Source organism: Cyphomyrmex costatus, unplaced genomic scaffold, assembly GCF_001594065.2.
Source record: "Cyphomyrmex costatus isolate MS0001 unplaced genomic scaffold, Ccosl1.0 scaffold182, whole genome shotgun sequence".
In the NCBI taxonomy this organism is placed as follows: Eukaryota; Metazoa; Arthropoda; class Insecta; order Hymenoptera; family Formicidae; genus Cyphomyrmex; species Cyphomyrmex costatus.
In genome coordinates, this window is record NW_017275847.1 from 1,411,767 (window position 1) to 1,429,473 (window position 17,707).

At 30.8% G+C, this 17,707-nt stretch overlaps 1 protein-coding gene across 1 annotated transcript; it reads right to left on the minus strand.

The window, feature by feature from the left end:
• Positions 1-657: 657 nt before the first annotated feature.
• LOC108772284 (fatty acid synthase) lies at positions 658-13,877 on the minus strand. Its single transcript, XM_018537791.1, has 19 exons — positions 13,706-13,877; positions 13,245-13,498; positions 12,811-13,042; positions 12,131-12,549; positions 11,501-11,794; positions 9,266-9,470; positions 9,014-9,174; positions 8,459-8,776; positions 7,831-8,330; positions 7,248-7,549; positions 5,463-5,882; positions 4,341-5,359; positions 3,919-4,163; positions 3,149-3,848; positions 2,218-3,043; positions 1,661-2,133; positions 1,304-1,558; positions 898-1,152; positions 658-768 (listed from the first exon to the last, which is right to left on the minus strand). Exons 1-19 carry the CDS (start codon positions 13,875-13,877, stop codon positions 658-660), a joined length of 7,161 nt encoding a protein of 2,386 aa, XP_018393293.1.
• Positions 13,878-17,707: the final 3,830 nt, after the last annotated feature.

Here is a 17,707-nt window from a genome sequence, read left to right on the forward strand (position 1 = left end):
TATTATAATGTATTATATTATTTCATCAAATGCATGGGATATTCCGGTGATGTTCCTGAACGTAAGTTCAGTTTGTGCATGCAATTTATATAACTAGAATAGTATTGGCTGTATCACTTATTAAAGTGATGGTTGTAGGCTAATATTGATTGTGCCTTATTAAAATATATGTAGAAAATCTCACAGATATACAGCTTGAACTTACAATAATCGATCTATAACACTAAAATATTAACCTGATTAAAATTGTACTTTTTATATATTGGGCTGATAAAGATGATTGCTCAATATTTTTTGTGATGATTGCATTTTGTTTATCAAATTTTGATACCTTGATGGAAAAATTTCATTGAAATAAATTCACATTTTGGAACACTTATCAGTAAAATTTCATTATTTAAAAAACATTCAGGTTAATTTCAGCAACTTTTAGCTGAAAAACGTATAAAATAATTTTAACAAAAGTTCAAAGAAATTTCAGCAAAATTTAAGAGAAATTTTAATTCAATTTTTAGCAATATTTTAATATACTAGCTAAAAAATTCATTTTTAGTGAAATTTCGGCAAATTTTCAGCAATTTTCCTGAAATGATCTAAAACATGGAATAATTTTAGCAAAATTTTCTCATCAGAATATGATTTCAATATTAATACATATTAAATTGTAAATGGAGGTTCTCCGTTAATTGCAGCCGCCACTTTTTCATTCTTCAAGACTGTCATATGATCACCTTCAACGTAATGTACTTTTACCACATTGTGAGTTACCTTAAATAATTACACACATCATTAATAAGAAGTTATGTTAAATCTTATTTATTCGGTAGAAATAATTTAAAAGAGAAAGAGAGAGAGAGAGAGAGAGAGAGAGAGAGAGAGAGAGAGAGAGAGAAATACCTTGTGCAAACCATAATCTTCTTCGATTGTTGGAATATTGAACGGGGATGTACATTTCAACAACATTATGGGACACTTAATAGGCAACAAAGTAGAAGGATCATATTCTCGGAGAGAGGATAAATGTTTGTAAATCGTTGTACACAGAGTCTTTATATTCGCCTGTGACAGGTATGTGTATATAATGGAAAATTGTTTAGCGGCAATATTTAGTCTTTCATCCCAGGTCTCACATTTTTTTAATTCCATCACAATCTACGAAAATTACATTTTCTTTTTTAATGTATAAGACCGTGAAACAGAACGAAGAAATTGAAACTGATCCATATAATAAAAACTAAAATGTAATATAAATAACCCGTAAATTGGTCTTAATATAAGTTCAAAATGAAAATTGCACGTATACCTTTTCGGAACTTCCTGCTGAATATAATTCCATAATATTAGTTAAGATATCAATTTGAAAATTTACATCATCAAAATCTGATTCAAATGGTTTGAGTAAAGTTCGTAAAGGCTCAGGAGCACCATCAATGAGAACAAGTCGACCTTTAAAATTCAATGCTTCCAATCTTCTCGTTACTTCAATTGCGATAAGAGATCCGAAAGAATACCCTACTATTACAAAATCTTTTCCATCTGTCAGCACTGAAAGTATATGCTGTAAAAACATAAAAAGTATTGGATGAAAATTATATCTTTCAAAAACAATAGAAACAATTCTTTGTCAACATAAAATAAAATTACTAATACGATTGCATACATTTGTAAGATGATTAGTCGTTTCTAATATCACGTTTGTAGAATCGATGTCGTTTGTGTTATAATTCAATACGGATGTTGAAAATTTTATATATGGTACTATGGTTTTAAATACAGTGCCACATCCATCAATACCCGGTATAAGAAATACTTCAGTCATAGTACTCTGTGTAATAGTCGAAAAATTTGTTTCAGAGATAAAATCCTCATCCTTTACTGTAATACCAACTAAAAGTTTAATAACGTATGACTTTTCAATATCCAATTTCCTTTCTTCATCTATATCATCATCACCAACGCTTGTAGCGGACATTTTAATGAGTTTTGCGAAAGTGAGATTTCGTATTTCTTGCGCTGTGACAAATATATCAAATTCTCGTTCCAGAGTTTGTTTGATTTCTACGGCCATCATGGAGTCCATTCCAAGTTCAGCCAGAGATGAGTTTGGACTTACAACTTTTATATCACTTATGTCTACAATTTAAAATATAAAACCATTATGATCTGTAGTATAAGTTTTTTCTTGTAAATTAAATTAGCAAATAGAAGCTTACTCACTCAAAATATTCGCAACAGTTTCGACAAGACTACCGTGACATCCAATTTTTTTTTCCGCTACAACCATGCTGCTCACAATTGGTCGACTTTGAAGTAGAAACTTATCAAGCTCATCGAGACAGCAAGATATTTTTTGTTGTAGCGTGCCACCGATAATTAGTTCCTTATCATCTTCCTGCATGTCAGCTACGAGTCCCACATCACCCACAGCTCCCCACTGAATCGCCAATCCAGGTAATCCTTCTTCTGCCCTCTTCTCACAAATTCTCTCCATGATGGAGTTGGCCATGCCATAATTAGTCTGTCCAGCATTACCTCTGCCGCAAGAAACGGAAGAGAAAACTACAAAATGCCGCAGTTTAAGACAGATTTTCCTAGAAAGTATGTCTAGCATTTGCGTTGCTCGAGCTTTCGATTGGAAAGACTCTGCAAATGTTTCTGCGGTTTGGGTTTTGAGGACGCCATCCTTCAGTACCACACCAAGATTGAATATAGCATCCACCGGAGCTTCTCCTTCCGCAGTCCGTAAGAGATATTCGCAACCTTTAAGGTCAGCAACATCGATATTTTTGACGATCAGAACGTTTACGCCATAAGACTTCCATAATCGAATTTTCATGCGTTGATAACCGTTTTTTATTCCACTTCTTGAAATCAGAATGACATTTCTGGCACCACGAAATATAAGCCAATCGGTTAATTCTAAACCAAATCCGCCCAGACCTCCTAGTATGATATAACTCCTATCTTTCATACAATAATAACGACGATATGCGAGAATGTGCTTATCGAAAGATTCACCCTTTTCATGGATATTTATAATTATCTATAAAAATAATCATATACGAGATATGTATTTTATATATGTGGAAGGTTTATACTATTATTAATAAATATATCCCTCTGCAACTTTTAGTTAGCACAAACCTACCTTTCCTGTATGTTTTCCGCTAGCCATATACCTAAAAGCTCCTTCAATATCAGTTTTTGGAAAAATTATTGCTTGAATTGGTTTAACTGTTTTACTTTCTAAACCATGTTGTACCATTGAAAACAATAAATGCTTCGTTTCGCAAGCATTTTTTTTTTTCATAACATTCTCTAATCTAACCCCATGAAAACTGATACCTTTCTGAAATGCAGACATGCTTAGAGGATTATTAGAAACAATATCGAATTTGCCAAGTTCTAAGAATCGACCGTTTTGAGCTAGACATCGAACAGAGGCGATCAACTTTTCTTCCGCTAATGAATTTAGCACGATATCGACGCCGCGACCTTTCGTTTGTCGCATAATCATTTGTTCAAAACTTGTATCTCGTGAATTTCCAATATGTTCATCCGGAATGATCGGAAATATTTTCTTAATAAAGTTTCGTTTGTCACTTGTGCCGACGGTAGTAAACACGTCACATCCCTCTTTAAGAGCGACATGAATAGCTGCTTGTCCAATGCCTCCAGTACCAGAATGTATAAGTACTTTATCACCTTTTTTCATTTTTCCGTAATAGTATAAGGCGAAATAAATTGTGGTGTAAACGCATGGGACCGTTACTGCTTCTTCGAATGTCCACTCATCGGGTACTTTCCAAAAAAGACATTCATCCTTTTCAACAACGTTTGCTATGCAACTAAAAAAGTAACCTTTATTTACTGCCCACTCTGTGACATAACAGCATATTAATTTCTTAGATTACTTACTCAGTATCACGGATTCCCATTACACGTTGTCCGTAAGCATCGAAACCCACATACTCCATTCCTAGTGGAAGATACTGAAATAAACGTCCTTGTGAAATAGTCTCTTGCATTGTTAATTTACCAGTGGCGAGCATTACGTCTTTAAAATTCAGGGATGAGTAAATCACGTGCACCAAGTCTTCACATCGAGACATGCCTAATATATTATTCTCTATCCAACAAAATGTATTTAAATCACCACGAACCTATGAAGAAACAAAATTTGTATTGTGATATTAATAAATATAAGAAAGAATTTAAAAAATAATTTTCGTGATAATAATTGATCGTCCAAAAAACAGAATCATGTATTTAAACACTAAGTACATAATATTATAGTAATATTATACTATCCGATATATTTTGTTAAAGTTTGTATTTACCGTTTGGCAGACATGAGCTGTTCGTACAGGTTGCACTTCCACTGGTGGCAATTTTATGTGTCTGTACGATCCCCAATTTTTTTTAGATCGCAAGACATTAATGGTCATGTCTTTTTGTAGTTGCTCTAGATAGAAAGGGTCTTGAAGAGAGAATTTAGGGGCATCTTCATCTTGAACGAACACACCCCTAACGAGTTCTCCACCTGGCTCTTTTTTCAAGCAATTAAGAAAACCCAATAAACCGCACTCAAAATTTTTCTCTCCAACAATTATAATTCTATTGTTTCTATTAAGTTTGTTCTCGTCGCTCACGAGCGTCTTTAGATTCTCCAGCCAATTAAAATTATCGTTACTTATGTGAACAACTATTCTATCTCTTATGAATACTTTTTTTTTCAGAAGCAAAATTAGTTCTGTATCAGTGCGTTTTTCGAGAATAAGGTTTAATTCGTATTGCTGTATATATTTTTGACAATCAGTTATGTCGCATTTCTCACGCGTCAGCACGTAACCACTGTCTCTCAAAAATGGTAACAGTCTCTCTAACAATTCGTGTTGTTTGGTCAATAGGTTGAATCCAGCAACAATTAAAGCTTTTTCATCCAAAGCTGGTTTTTTAAGATCTTTGATTGCAAAATTTTGTGGTAAATCTTCTTGCTTGAAACGATTTGATGACGTTAATAGTGCGATATTCACTTGTATAAGTGGTATATCACCAAATGCCTCTAAAAGCAACGAAGATGAAAGACACTCTAATTCAACATCATCGACTTCTTCCACTAGTTCAGCGACTTGCACTTTAATAATTTGATGATCTTCCAGTACGAGTTGAGCTGATATTCGAATTGCTTCCTTCAAAGGAATCTTAGCGCGATCACAATGTGCTACAAACGTATTTTCCTCGATAACAGCATCTTGTGCTGATTTCCGTCGAGAGATCTGAGTAGCTTTAAGGCCTCGAATCTGTACTCCGCCAGCTTTTATCGTGTCAGTCTCTTTGCATATTCGTACCTGTAATACTGTAATGCGACAAGTAAAATGATACGCTTTATATCATGTTTGCATGTCTTTTAAACAACATTATTAACTGAACGAAGAATTTAGTAAAGGAGGATCAATTACATTTATCCATATTTGTTGTAACTTCTGAATTATCTTTGTTACTTCGCAGCTTCGAAGCGTGAAGCACTGGGTTGATTACTAATTTTTGAATACCCGTTGGAACACACAAATCCCTTGTATCATATCCGATAATTAGCATCTGTAACATTGCATCCATAAATGTTTCCCAATTATTTTTCCATGCGATATGACCTTGGGTTCCCGAAATCGAGGCACTTTTTAGTCCACGGAATAAGCCTTTATACTGATATCCTCGTAATTTCAACTCCTTATATATATCTCTTAATGTCATGACTTCATCTTCATCACTGTCCCCTGATAATGGATTTATCGCAATCATTTCCTGTTCTGGATTCAATGTTTCGTACACTGTACCCGTGACAACGACGCTATCTCCTTCGGTTATTTCAAACTTTCCATCTGTAATATTATATATATTTGACTACAATGCGTTTTTGTCATTGTGCTACATTAATCGAAATCAGCAATCTCTAATCCGTCGGATTCCGACATTTTGTTTCATTTTTGTTGTAAATAATTGTACTATAATATATATTTATACAATAATGTCAGGTACAATGGATCTGCTGAGTGAATATGCATTTCAGATGACACTTCACCGTTTTCAATATCCTCTAGATATATTGTAGAGGAGAGTATTCTGTGTGACTACCCGGAAGAATTACGTGGGCGACGGCATTGGTTTAGGATATATAATAAATTAACGTTGGTAAACCTTTATATTAGGAGACACCTCTTCGATAACTTTAAACTGGATATAGAGGTGAAGGTATTGATCAACTTTTCTTTATAAATTAATCAGTGGTTTTCATAACTTTTGAGATATATTTATGTAAACGTCTTTTTCAAAACTTCGTCATTTTCTGTGTATGAAATCTTGTATGAAGGATGGATGACCCTCGCTTCGCGTCTTCGCATTAATGTGTATGTATAAATACAATACGTTCCGCCTCCTCCCTCATCCTATGGAGTGGCTCAACTACTGAAAAAAAAAATCTAACATAACCAATTAGTTGGTGAGGGGTGACTCCTGTTGACGGTTGCTAGTTTTTGAACTTTGCACTCGGCTGAAGCCCGAAAATCCGTGTACTGGAGATTTCATAATTTACCTAGAGGCGGTCGATTGTTTCTATAAAGAGGGTTCCAAGGAAAATAACCTACATATAGTGTTAACACAATCACAATCACTAGATAGTGGAATTAATGAATATCCCATGTGAATGAAAAACTGGAGATTCTTTTCGTCAGATAAAGAATTGAAGATTGGTCGCGAAAACTGGAGACTCCAGTAGAAATCTGGAGACCTGGTAATCATGCTCTTGCTACGCGTAGAATAATATAAACCAATGTTAAACTTTTGATTTTCGAATTTACAAGACTTAGAAGCTTTTATAGTTGCATATTGAACGCTGTTACCAAACTTCGAAAATTACGTCGACCGTTTATGTAATATCTGTAACTTTCTGCATTTGTTTACGTTATTTTAGTACGACGTACACAAATTTTACTATTCGTAGTATATCTCTTACGTCCATGTTATCTTCTACATATTATAGACCTTTACTTTACTATATCTTCTCAAACCAGTGCCATCTCCAATTTAATTTTTACAAGGAATCATTCAGCTGAACTCTCCCCTACAACATATTTAAGACACATAGAAGTTGGTGAAGTGTCACCTAAAATGCATACTTACCAATCTGCTGTTGTGAAATTTTAAAGAAAATATCGATTATAATTAAAACCACTTTTCTTGTATAATACCTGTCTGTATTGAAATATATAGTTCTACATCATCATTTTTCGACAAATGGGTAGCACGAATAAATTTTACATCACAAAAAACTATCGGTATTGTTGTGTACATCAATCCTTTCATCATGCCAAATGTTTTCCAAACTAGTCCCAAATAACCTGTCGCGGGTAACAAATTTCTTCCATCGATTACATGACCGCTCATATATTCATAGTCTTCGTCCTCGAGCGAAACTTTGACATATCTTCCTTTGGATTCAATAAACTCTTGTCCTTGACTCGGTACAATCCAATTTTCAAAATGATCCCATCTGAGTCATGATAATGTACAAAATAGATCAATATATTATTTGTTATTGTACAGTTATATAATAATTTAATAATTATATTGAATTATACATATATACTTGTATATGTGTACATATATATATACTGATATATATAGTTTTTCTAATCTGTGCGCCAACAATTGTTCTCTTATATAAGAGAAACGTATTAATATGTAAATAACCTGTATATATTATTTACATATTAATATTTTTCTTATACATATACACGTCATCTAAGTTACGATTATGATCATAATATTTACCTAATTGACGGAGAAATCATAGGAGTCCCTCGGCTAACTGGAAATTGCACCGGTGGGTATAATTTGGCAATTTGCGGTTGTAAACCACAATTATAAAGCCTTCCTATTCCTTGTAAAAAAAAATCAATATTTTTTTCGGTGCGTCGAGTTAATACAAGACTTTTCACGTTTGGATGTAAGGATCCACTCAAAACGTAGTGCAGAACATCGTCTGGTGCGATTTGGATAACCACAGCGTTATATGGAATGAGATCCGTTGTTTGTTGAAACAGAACTGTGTTTAATATACTTCGCGTATGATAGACCGCCGATGATAGCTTTGATGATGAAGTAAACCATTCGTTTCGAGGTATGGAGGTGCTGATCCATTTTGAGCTTCGTTTTTTGGGGTGTGGTATTATTTTATGCAAACTAAGCAAAAGCTGTCTTTCCGCGGATGCGACGTACGAACTGTGAAACGGTATGTTGCAGTTGATCTCCTTCACGTAAATATTGTTGACCTGATTACGAAAAGATGCAACACATGAATTTGCAGCGAATTGTGTCACGATTTAATTTTTCTGTGTTTTGAAAAAAAAACTGAAGCATTTTTTATGCACTAACTTATACGAGTCATTTCAAATTCTACCTGTAATTTTTTCATAAATTCTTCTATGGATTCTTTTGGTCCACACACGACGCAGCTGTTCTCGTTATTGTGGCTCACTATTTCAATATCTGCTGGACATTTATTTTTGAGATATTCGTAGTCTATGTTGACAATCGCCATCGAACTATGAATTATTGTTTTTTCGGCACATATTGTACCGATAAAATATGCTGATAAAATAGTTTGTTCAATGGTGAGGCATTTATCTGCGTACGCGCAACCAAGTTCACCGCCGGAATGACTAATCATGTAATCCGGAATAATTTCTAAAGAATTTAGGAGATCTACTAAACCAATCTGTAAATGAATACAAATAACTTTAATTTAAACGTTATATTTAAAAAGTTTATTATTAGTTTTTTTTTCAATAAGATATGATGAATCAGGTAACCAAAGGTGATGATACATCTAGTATTTTGGTTGTAATGTAGTCGAACATAAAAAAGAAGGAATACGTATACTTATCGTGTGTCCTACATACATAAAGTATTATTGATACTTACCTATAATTATGAAGAATAATAAATTCTTTACCTGAATAGCAACGATTCCAAGAAAAGCGTTTATCGCATTTTTACGTATGTTTTCTTCGTCTTTTGTCAAAATGTCTAAGACACTTATACCATACGGTTTTAAAACATTGTCACATTTTCTTATTGCTTTTGCGAAGACGTGAAACTGTAATAAGTTTCGACCTGTTAGGAAGATATATTTTAAATTGTATCATTTTTTGTAATTTAAATTACTCGTGTATTATTATTGAGATATGAAATATTGATTATGTACCCATTCCTGGCCATTGAGAGTCTAAGGCTGAAAATATAAACCATACAGGCCTTTTCACGCCCTCATAATTTTCTATTTCCTGTATTAAATCTTCTTGAGAGGTATTCAGTATAATGTATCCTCTCCATGGATGATTATTTATATTGTCTGCATGGATTTGATGTAATAAGCCAATATATTCTACATCTATTGGATGGTTAGCAATCTGTTACAATAAATTTTATTTTTATTGAAACATAGTATCTATAATTGCTGAAAATAATACCGAAATGTTTTTGAAAAATCCGTAAATGTATATTATACTTTACGTTTCGTCTTACTGATTTAAATGTTTCTTAAATAAGTTGTAGGGGAAACTGTCCTGAGTGATTCTGCACAAGAGTTAAACGGAAGATGGCATTTGTTTAGATTTAGGAGATGTAATAAATTAAAAAAAAATTTCTCTAATAATTTGTTAATTTGGGAAACCTCTTCTTTCCCTAATGACCTTTGTCTTGTCGTATGTTGTCAAAGTCATGACACTGATTGCCCTTAAACAAGCTTTGACTGTCTTTCGTTATTCGTAAAAAAGTTAACCAGTCATAGTTGTTTCCCTGATGTATGTAACACTGTTGAAGATGGCTCGAAGTGAACCTAATCATTCAATCGATATATGGAAATGTTATTTTTAAAATATAATCGCACTATTTATCGCATATTATAAGGTTCTCAATTATCTGTTTAATATTTATTACCTTTATATCTCAAGAGAGCTTAATCTTTGTTCTTTATTTACTTATTTTAATTATTTCTCTGTTTTTTATAAAGAGTAACTCTGAGTAAGGAGAAATATGTCTGCCGGAAAAAATCATATGAGGGTTTATCAAATACAATTTATATTTAATATCTTAGTTTTCTGAGAGAGACAGTCGTATGTTAGACAACAAGGGAATAAGATTTTTATCTCCCTAAGTTTATATTCAATTTCATTAAATTTATTTAACTTTATTATGTATATATGTACAACTTAATTATTTGATTGCGAAATACTGCGTTTCTGATTTTAGTAGTCAGGCAACTTTATTAGAAAATTCACACACCACTTGAAACGCTGATACTGTACATCCAGGTTTGTTATTATCATTAGATAATTCACTGAAGATGACTAAAAGTTAAGTCGAAACGTTTGAAGAATTGACAAAATTAAACACACTTGCGCATTTTATCTTTAAATATAACATTGTGAAGTATTTTTTTAAATAAATATTTGATAATTGCATTAATAACTGAGTTGACTCCCATTGCTTTTTTTTAATACATTTTGTTTTTTTTTCTTAGAGAAGTTGGAGGGTGGATTTCGCTTCATTGGGATAACTGGCGCCGCTAGGCAGAGGAGGAAGTGTAGTGGATCTCTTTTCGCGTGGAAAGTCATATACCATGCATGATCTTATATATATTATAAAACTCTAATTTATTATATCTCTTAAACCAATGCCGTTCCCTAATTTATTTTTGCGGAAAATCTCTCAGCGCAATCTTTCTTTCAATATATTTAAAGGATTCAAATTGGTACGCGGTACAACTTAAAGTATGGGAAACCCCGTTCCACGAGTCACGGGGGCTATCATGTATCATTAATTATTTAGGGAAATGAATGTTTAGGTTGGTGCAATTGGTATCATGTGATTGTTATCTCTTGCTGGGGCACCATGTATCATACACTAACAGGCCATTTAGAACCATTTGCGTAGCTGCAGAACCGTATGTGCGTTAAAAAATTATGTAATTGTATTTTACGCGTGTCTTTATGGTAAAAATATGTAATTAAATAAATACCTTTATAAATACATATGGTTATGTATAAACTACACAAATTTGTCTGGATAAGTTCTCATCGGTTTAGATTAGATTAAGTTTTCGTGATAAAATTGAGCAACACAAACTTTTTTATATTCTTTCAGAAAACACGATAAAAATGGTTAGAATATATAAAAGGTAGTCTAAGGATACATATATGTGTCTGACCCATGGTATTCCGAGCATAGGGTATCATTTCTAAAATTTTCTTTATCGATTTTTATTTAAAAAAACAAATCAATATTTATGAAAAATGCTCAATAAATCTTAAAATATACATTATCCCTTAATTATATAAAAAAATTGAAAACAAATATCTTATATTTTAATGTATCTTTTTCTGTTTGAATTTTTGTTCCCCTGTCTTCCGTATATATTTACCGAGAAATTTATACTAACGTCATTCAAAAACAGTTTCACTGATCCTTCAGTACGTCCAGATAATACGACAAGCCTAGGTAAGTCATCATTTGGTGCTCCATTATTCAGTTTCTGTTTATCATTCCACTTTAGTAACATGTGAGCATTGGATCCTCCAAAACCGAAATTATTGATTGCTATGTAACCATTTTGAAGCGGCATTAGTTCTAGGACCACACGAACACTGCCATTAATCAAAGCATCTATATCTTTCCTTGGCATTGTGTAATTGATGTTTGGTGGAACAAATCCAGTTTCAAATGCTATTATTACCTTCAATAATTATAATAAGTTTAAAGTGTGAATTTGAACTAATTTATAAAATGTGTATTGAATAATCATAATTATATACTTGGGCAGTTCAATAAATAGTTGACTTTTTAAAAGGAGACTGAGATGAAAAATAAAACAAATATTAATAAAATGACACACACACAATAAAGGAAAGAATCACAAATTTATTAAACCGTCCGTTCTGTCTGCATATGATCATTGTGTCAGTAATTATCAGACGCTCTATATGCACGTATGTATATGTACGTAACTATGCATAAAATTTAATGAAAAAGTAAATTTTATAGACATAAATCCAGAATCCACTTATTTTACCTTAGCAATCTGATCAAACCCACTCGCAGGTTCAGCATGACCAAGATTGGATTTTACGGAGCCGATCATTAATGGAGTATCTCTATTTTTACACATAACATTATAGATAGCGTCAATTTCTGGAGGATCGCCAGCTATGGTAGCGGTACCATGTGCTTCGACATAATCCAAATGAGACAACGGTATTTTGCACTCTTCGTAAAATTCCTTTAATAAGGTATATTGCATTTGTGATGAAGGATATGTTATTCCTTCTTGTTTGTAGCCATCACAGTTTAATTTAATGTACGGACACATGGCATAAATCCTCTTAGCATTTTTCGCTTTTTGAAGGTATAGCATTCCCACCGTTTCGCTACGCGCATAACCGTTAGCAGCGCTATCGAAGGGTCTGCAATAACCATCAGGTGACAAAACACCTGAAGCATACAAAATTTATAGCATGCATCTTTATAGTATCCTATTAATTTACGTTTATTAAAAAAAATTAACGTTTTCATTTGTGATCATATTCTGTTTTGAGATCAATATTTATCGGAAACGTTTTGTTAAAATTACATAGTCTGTTGTAGTTTATTTGTTTTCTCTTTTTAGATAAAAACTAAATTTCATGCATACTGTATTATTAGACTAATAAGGATTAATAAAAATATAATAGTTAATATCTAATAAAAAAATACCAAGTCGAGCAAATTGCAGGTTTACAAGGGGATGAAAACATAATTGTGCAGTTCCAACTATGGCATCTTCGCATTTGCCTGACATGATATAATTATAAGCAACAGCCATAGCATAAAGGCTGGAACTGCATGCTGTATCAACGGTATGAGATGGTCCTTTCAGATCGAAGTAGTGTGAAATCATATTAGCCATTATAGATTTATGAGATCCGAGAATATTCATTCCGTTACTCTAATTGCAGAAAATTTACTGTTTCATAATTCTCGCAGGTGAACGATTAAATCAGTAATTTTATTTTATCATTTTTATGTAATGACATATATTATATACACATATATAATATAACACAATGTGTGTTGATATATATTGAGCGTGCGTCTAGACGCGCGCGCGCGTGTTGTGTGTGTATGTACGGGTAAGGAATCTTTCTTACCTGAGTATTTTCAAATAATGTTACTTGAGATTCAATGTAAGATGACCCTATAATTACAGCAGTATTTTTTCCTTGTAATTGCTTTGGATTGATCCCCGCATCGATAATTGCTTCAAAAGAATGTTCCAGTAACAATCTCGCTTCAACTGTCAGTGTGTGCGCTTGCTCAAAAGATAATCCAAAAAATTGCGCATCAAATTTTTCTACATTATTGACAATTCCCATACGCTTTGGGAATTCTGCATGCTCCATAGCTAAACATATTCACGTAAAATTGTAATATTCCGTGTTTAATTTTTTATGTAAATAATTTAAAATACACTTCATGTGTGTTGTGTGTGTGAATAAATAAATATTATTATATAATTACTTTTAAGATAGAAGGCATGGTATATTTAATATCAATCAATCCAGTATAAATATAAAAACGTAATGTAGAAACATAAATATAAATTAATCACCTATTTTCCATCGATTATGGTCTGCTCTTACAAGATCAGTTTTATTGAATAAATTTTCTCGTAATCGATTCATGTTATCTGAATGAGGAAATCTGCCAGCAATACCAGAAATAACGATCGCCTCACCGGAATCAATCTCATTCCATGATTCAATTGCTTCTTTACTTTCCATAATTTTTATTATTTTTCTATGTAATTTAGGAAAACGCCGTATATATTTTATGCACGAATGAGTATAAGTTAATTTTTTTTACTTAAGTTATGTTAAAATTATTAAACTATAAAATTAATTTATTATTATTAAAAATTGCGTGATCAAAAAACTAACTTAATTACGGTTACGTTAAGATTAAATTAACAGAAAAAATAAATATTGACTTTAAAAGCATGATTTATATTAAAGTTAAATGTAATTTTTTGAAATTAGATTACCTTCTGAACAAAAAGCAATAACAGTAATAAAAAAATTTTATATTCTATTTGTAAAACATATTTATAAAACTACTAAACGAATCTTATATAGGAATATATTTTTACTTTAATTATGAAGGCGAGTAATTACATAATTACGTATACATATAAAAAATACTTTTTACTTTGTTTACTTATGTTGTTATTTTATACCTGCTTTGATATTCGTAATATCACTACCTTTGAGTTGCAGATGACAAAGAACTGAACGGTTTATTGACACACCACTCTTTATATAAACTCTTATAATATGTTGCATCAAGTTGTTATTATCTTACCTTTATATTATGGTTTCTGCTACACTGCCGGCTAAAAGTTTAAGACCGCGTTAATTAACTAAAAATTATATTCTTTATATAAAAGAAAACCAAATTTATAGATTATAAAATATTTGTATTATTTTACACGCTATTTTTTATAATAAAATAAAAAAATATTTAATATTTGATATTCTATATAACATATTATTTACAAAACAAATTTTAATGAATATTAAATACCTTTGTCAAAATAGCTACTCTTTATGCTTTGAGTATGGCATGAATCAAAGTTTAATGTAGTATTTATTTGTTGGAATATCTGTAAATTTTATTTGTGAACTTAAACTTTTGGCAGTGTATGTCGAGTTATAAAACATTGACTTCTGCATCTTTGTAATTTAAAGCATTTCCGTTTAAGTGCAAGAGAAAAAGATAAAGAAAAAAAAAAAGAGACAGTGATAGAGTGAGAGAAATGGAGAAGAGTATGGGAAAGAAAAGGACAACTCTATGCAAGAGACGGTTGTATGTAAAATAACATTTTAAAAAATATGTATTTTTAAAATAATATAAAATAAAATAATTACTTATAATATTTATCCAATAAATAATTAAAAATATTATACATCCAAATGCAACATATTTTAAATAAAAGCTATTTTTATGTTTTATTTTTTTTATTATTTAATTGTATTCAATTGGATTTAGGTAGTCTCAACTGAATCTAATTGAATTTAACTGGATTCAAATGGATTCAACAGCTGCATTTCTTATTAAAAATTTTTAACTGAGAAGTATACAAGATACAAGAAGGCTAATTAATATCTTTTTTAGATTGAAAGACATAGAAATGTGCTTCATTCAACTTGTATAAATAAATAAAAATACATTTGGATTGAAAAGCATTAATTTTAACATTCAACAATACATATTTTTGAAAATTTGAAACTATTTTAATCTCCATTTAAATCCATTCTCGTTTATTAGGATATTATTTTAAATAACTTTTTATATAATTTGATCTATTTCTAATTTTAATTTATTTCTGTATATTTAATTTAATTTAAATCTATTTTATTTCTTCTAAACTCGGAAGATCTGTTCACGTTTCTATATATTATGAGTAATTGTATTTTTCTATATTATTGTTATATGTATGATTCAGTTATAATTAAATATGCGAAAATATTTAATGTACATTCAAATAAACAAAACCATGAAGAGCTATTTTGCATTTGAAAATTTTATTTAAAATACGTTGTTCTTATTTTATTTTTTAAATAAATTATTGAAATTTATTTTATACAATAAAAATCTCATTATTAACTGTATATGGGAGAACATAATCAATGAGAAATAGGAACAGCCATAACGATAGAAACTGAATTTTTAGCTGAAATAATTCATTGCGAATTTTGAAATGAAATTACAATTAAATTTTAATGTCTATGAGACATCTGTTAAAGAAGTCTTAATGTGCTAAAAATATGTAAATAAATTTTTTTATTGTGGAAAAATATCTCAGTTGAGACTCGGATATCTAAGACCTAATATAATACAATATATTGGTCGTTTCGTATACAGGTGTCTCAGGTTATATACTTGTGTCAGCCAATCTGATGCATCAATTTTAATAACACTTGCGATGCTGCGATCGATCGATATAGATTAGACTTCACATTACGTGCAAGCGTCCTGAGTTATTAGACTACCGATTTATTTCGGATTTTTTATAGATTTCCTTCATATTAGGATAATTTCTTTAATAGGTATATCTTCAACATCAAAATTTAAATTAATAAATTTCGCTTATTTTTTTTGCAAAGTAAATTAAATAAATTAATGGTTTATATCGAGCTAAAAGGATTTAATATTATTCTTAAATTTTTTATTTTAAATAAGTCGTATCACTTTGTTTATTGATCCCTAGATATGTGGAAGCGATGTTTCATGTTCCGAAAATAAATATTTCAATTATTCATGTATGAATTATGTTTAAAATTGCAATCACCTAAGAGTAGGTACAATGACAAGTCACGATAACGTTAAAATTTTTATTCACATTTAATTGAAATATAAATAATTGAGAAATAGTCATTTAGGATTTATTTACTACTATTGTGATCTCATAATAACTTTTTGTTCTTTTTGGACAATGCTAATAATATATTTGTATATCAATGAAAAGAAAATTATTTATAGTTATTTATTATGATAAAGGTGAATAAGTTGCGTTACTTAAAAAATCTCAAAATTTCCTTAAAACACGAAATGATATGAATAATACTTCCAAACATAATGTCTTCAAAGGAACCAGCAAAGGATTTACGAGTCATCGCCGTGTTATGACGAATGTGAATGTTTCGTGAACTTTGTCATTAGAGCGAACGGAGCACTGACACCATACTTATCTGATACAGTGTATCAAAAGTTTTAACATAAAGTCTCGTATAAGATAGTAAATACTTCTGTATGAAACGTATTTAGCAAGAAATTTTATATAGTCATTACATTAAAAGTAAGAAGTATATACAGATAACTTCTTAAGTACTGTTTCCGGCATCTCTCATTTTATTCGTTCAAATATACAGGGTGTCTCGAAAGTTTCTTCCAATCGCTTTCCTGTAGGTAGAGCGGACTAAACTGAGTCGAAAAGTCCTGTATCACTTTACAAATTTCGCAATGGTTATAATGAGATATTAATATTAAAAAATATTAATTTTTATTTAGCGAATATTGGTCTTTAATAATTTTTTTTTCAAATGCCATCAACAGAAAAACTGCAAGGGACAACAATTGTATATCTTCTTCTCATAGAACTCTAAAATTTTTTTCAGAATTTTTTAGTACTGCATTTTCTTATTGGGAACTATTTTTACCAACATAAGAAATACAGTATTCAAAAATTCTGAAAAAATTCTGAAAATATTTTCAGAACTTTATGAGAAGAAAACAAACAATTTTTATCTCTTGCTATTTTTCGGTGAAGTTAATAGCATTTGAGAAAAAATTATTGAAGACTAATATTCGGCTATCTTTAAAAGTTAATAGAGTTTTAACTCTGACTTTTAGTTTTGTATCTACTATATATTATCTTTTCTTAAATTAGAAACAATTTAAAAAATTAGTATTTTTGAATATTACAATATATGTATTTTGTTTTAATTTAAACTACTGTTGCTTGACGTAACATTATATTGCAAAAAATTTATTAAAAAGTCACTTTAAAGACTTTATATAGACTTTAGAAGGGTGAGAAAATTAGATTATAATT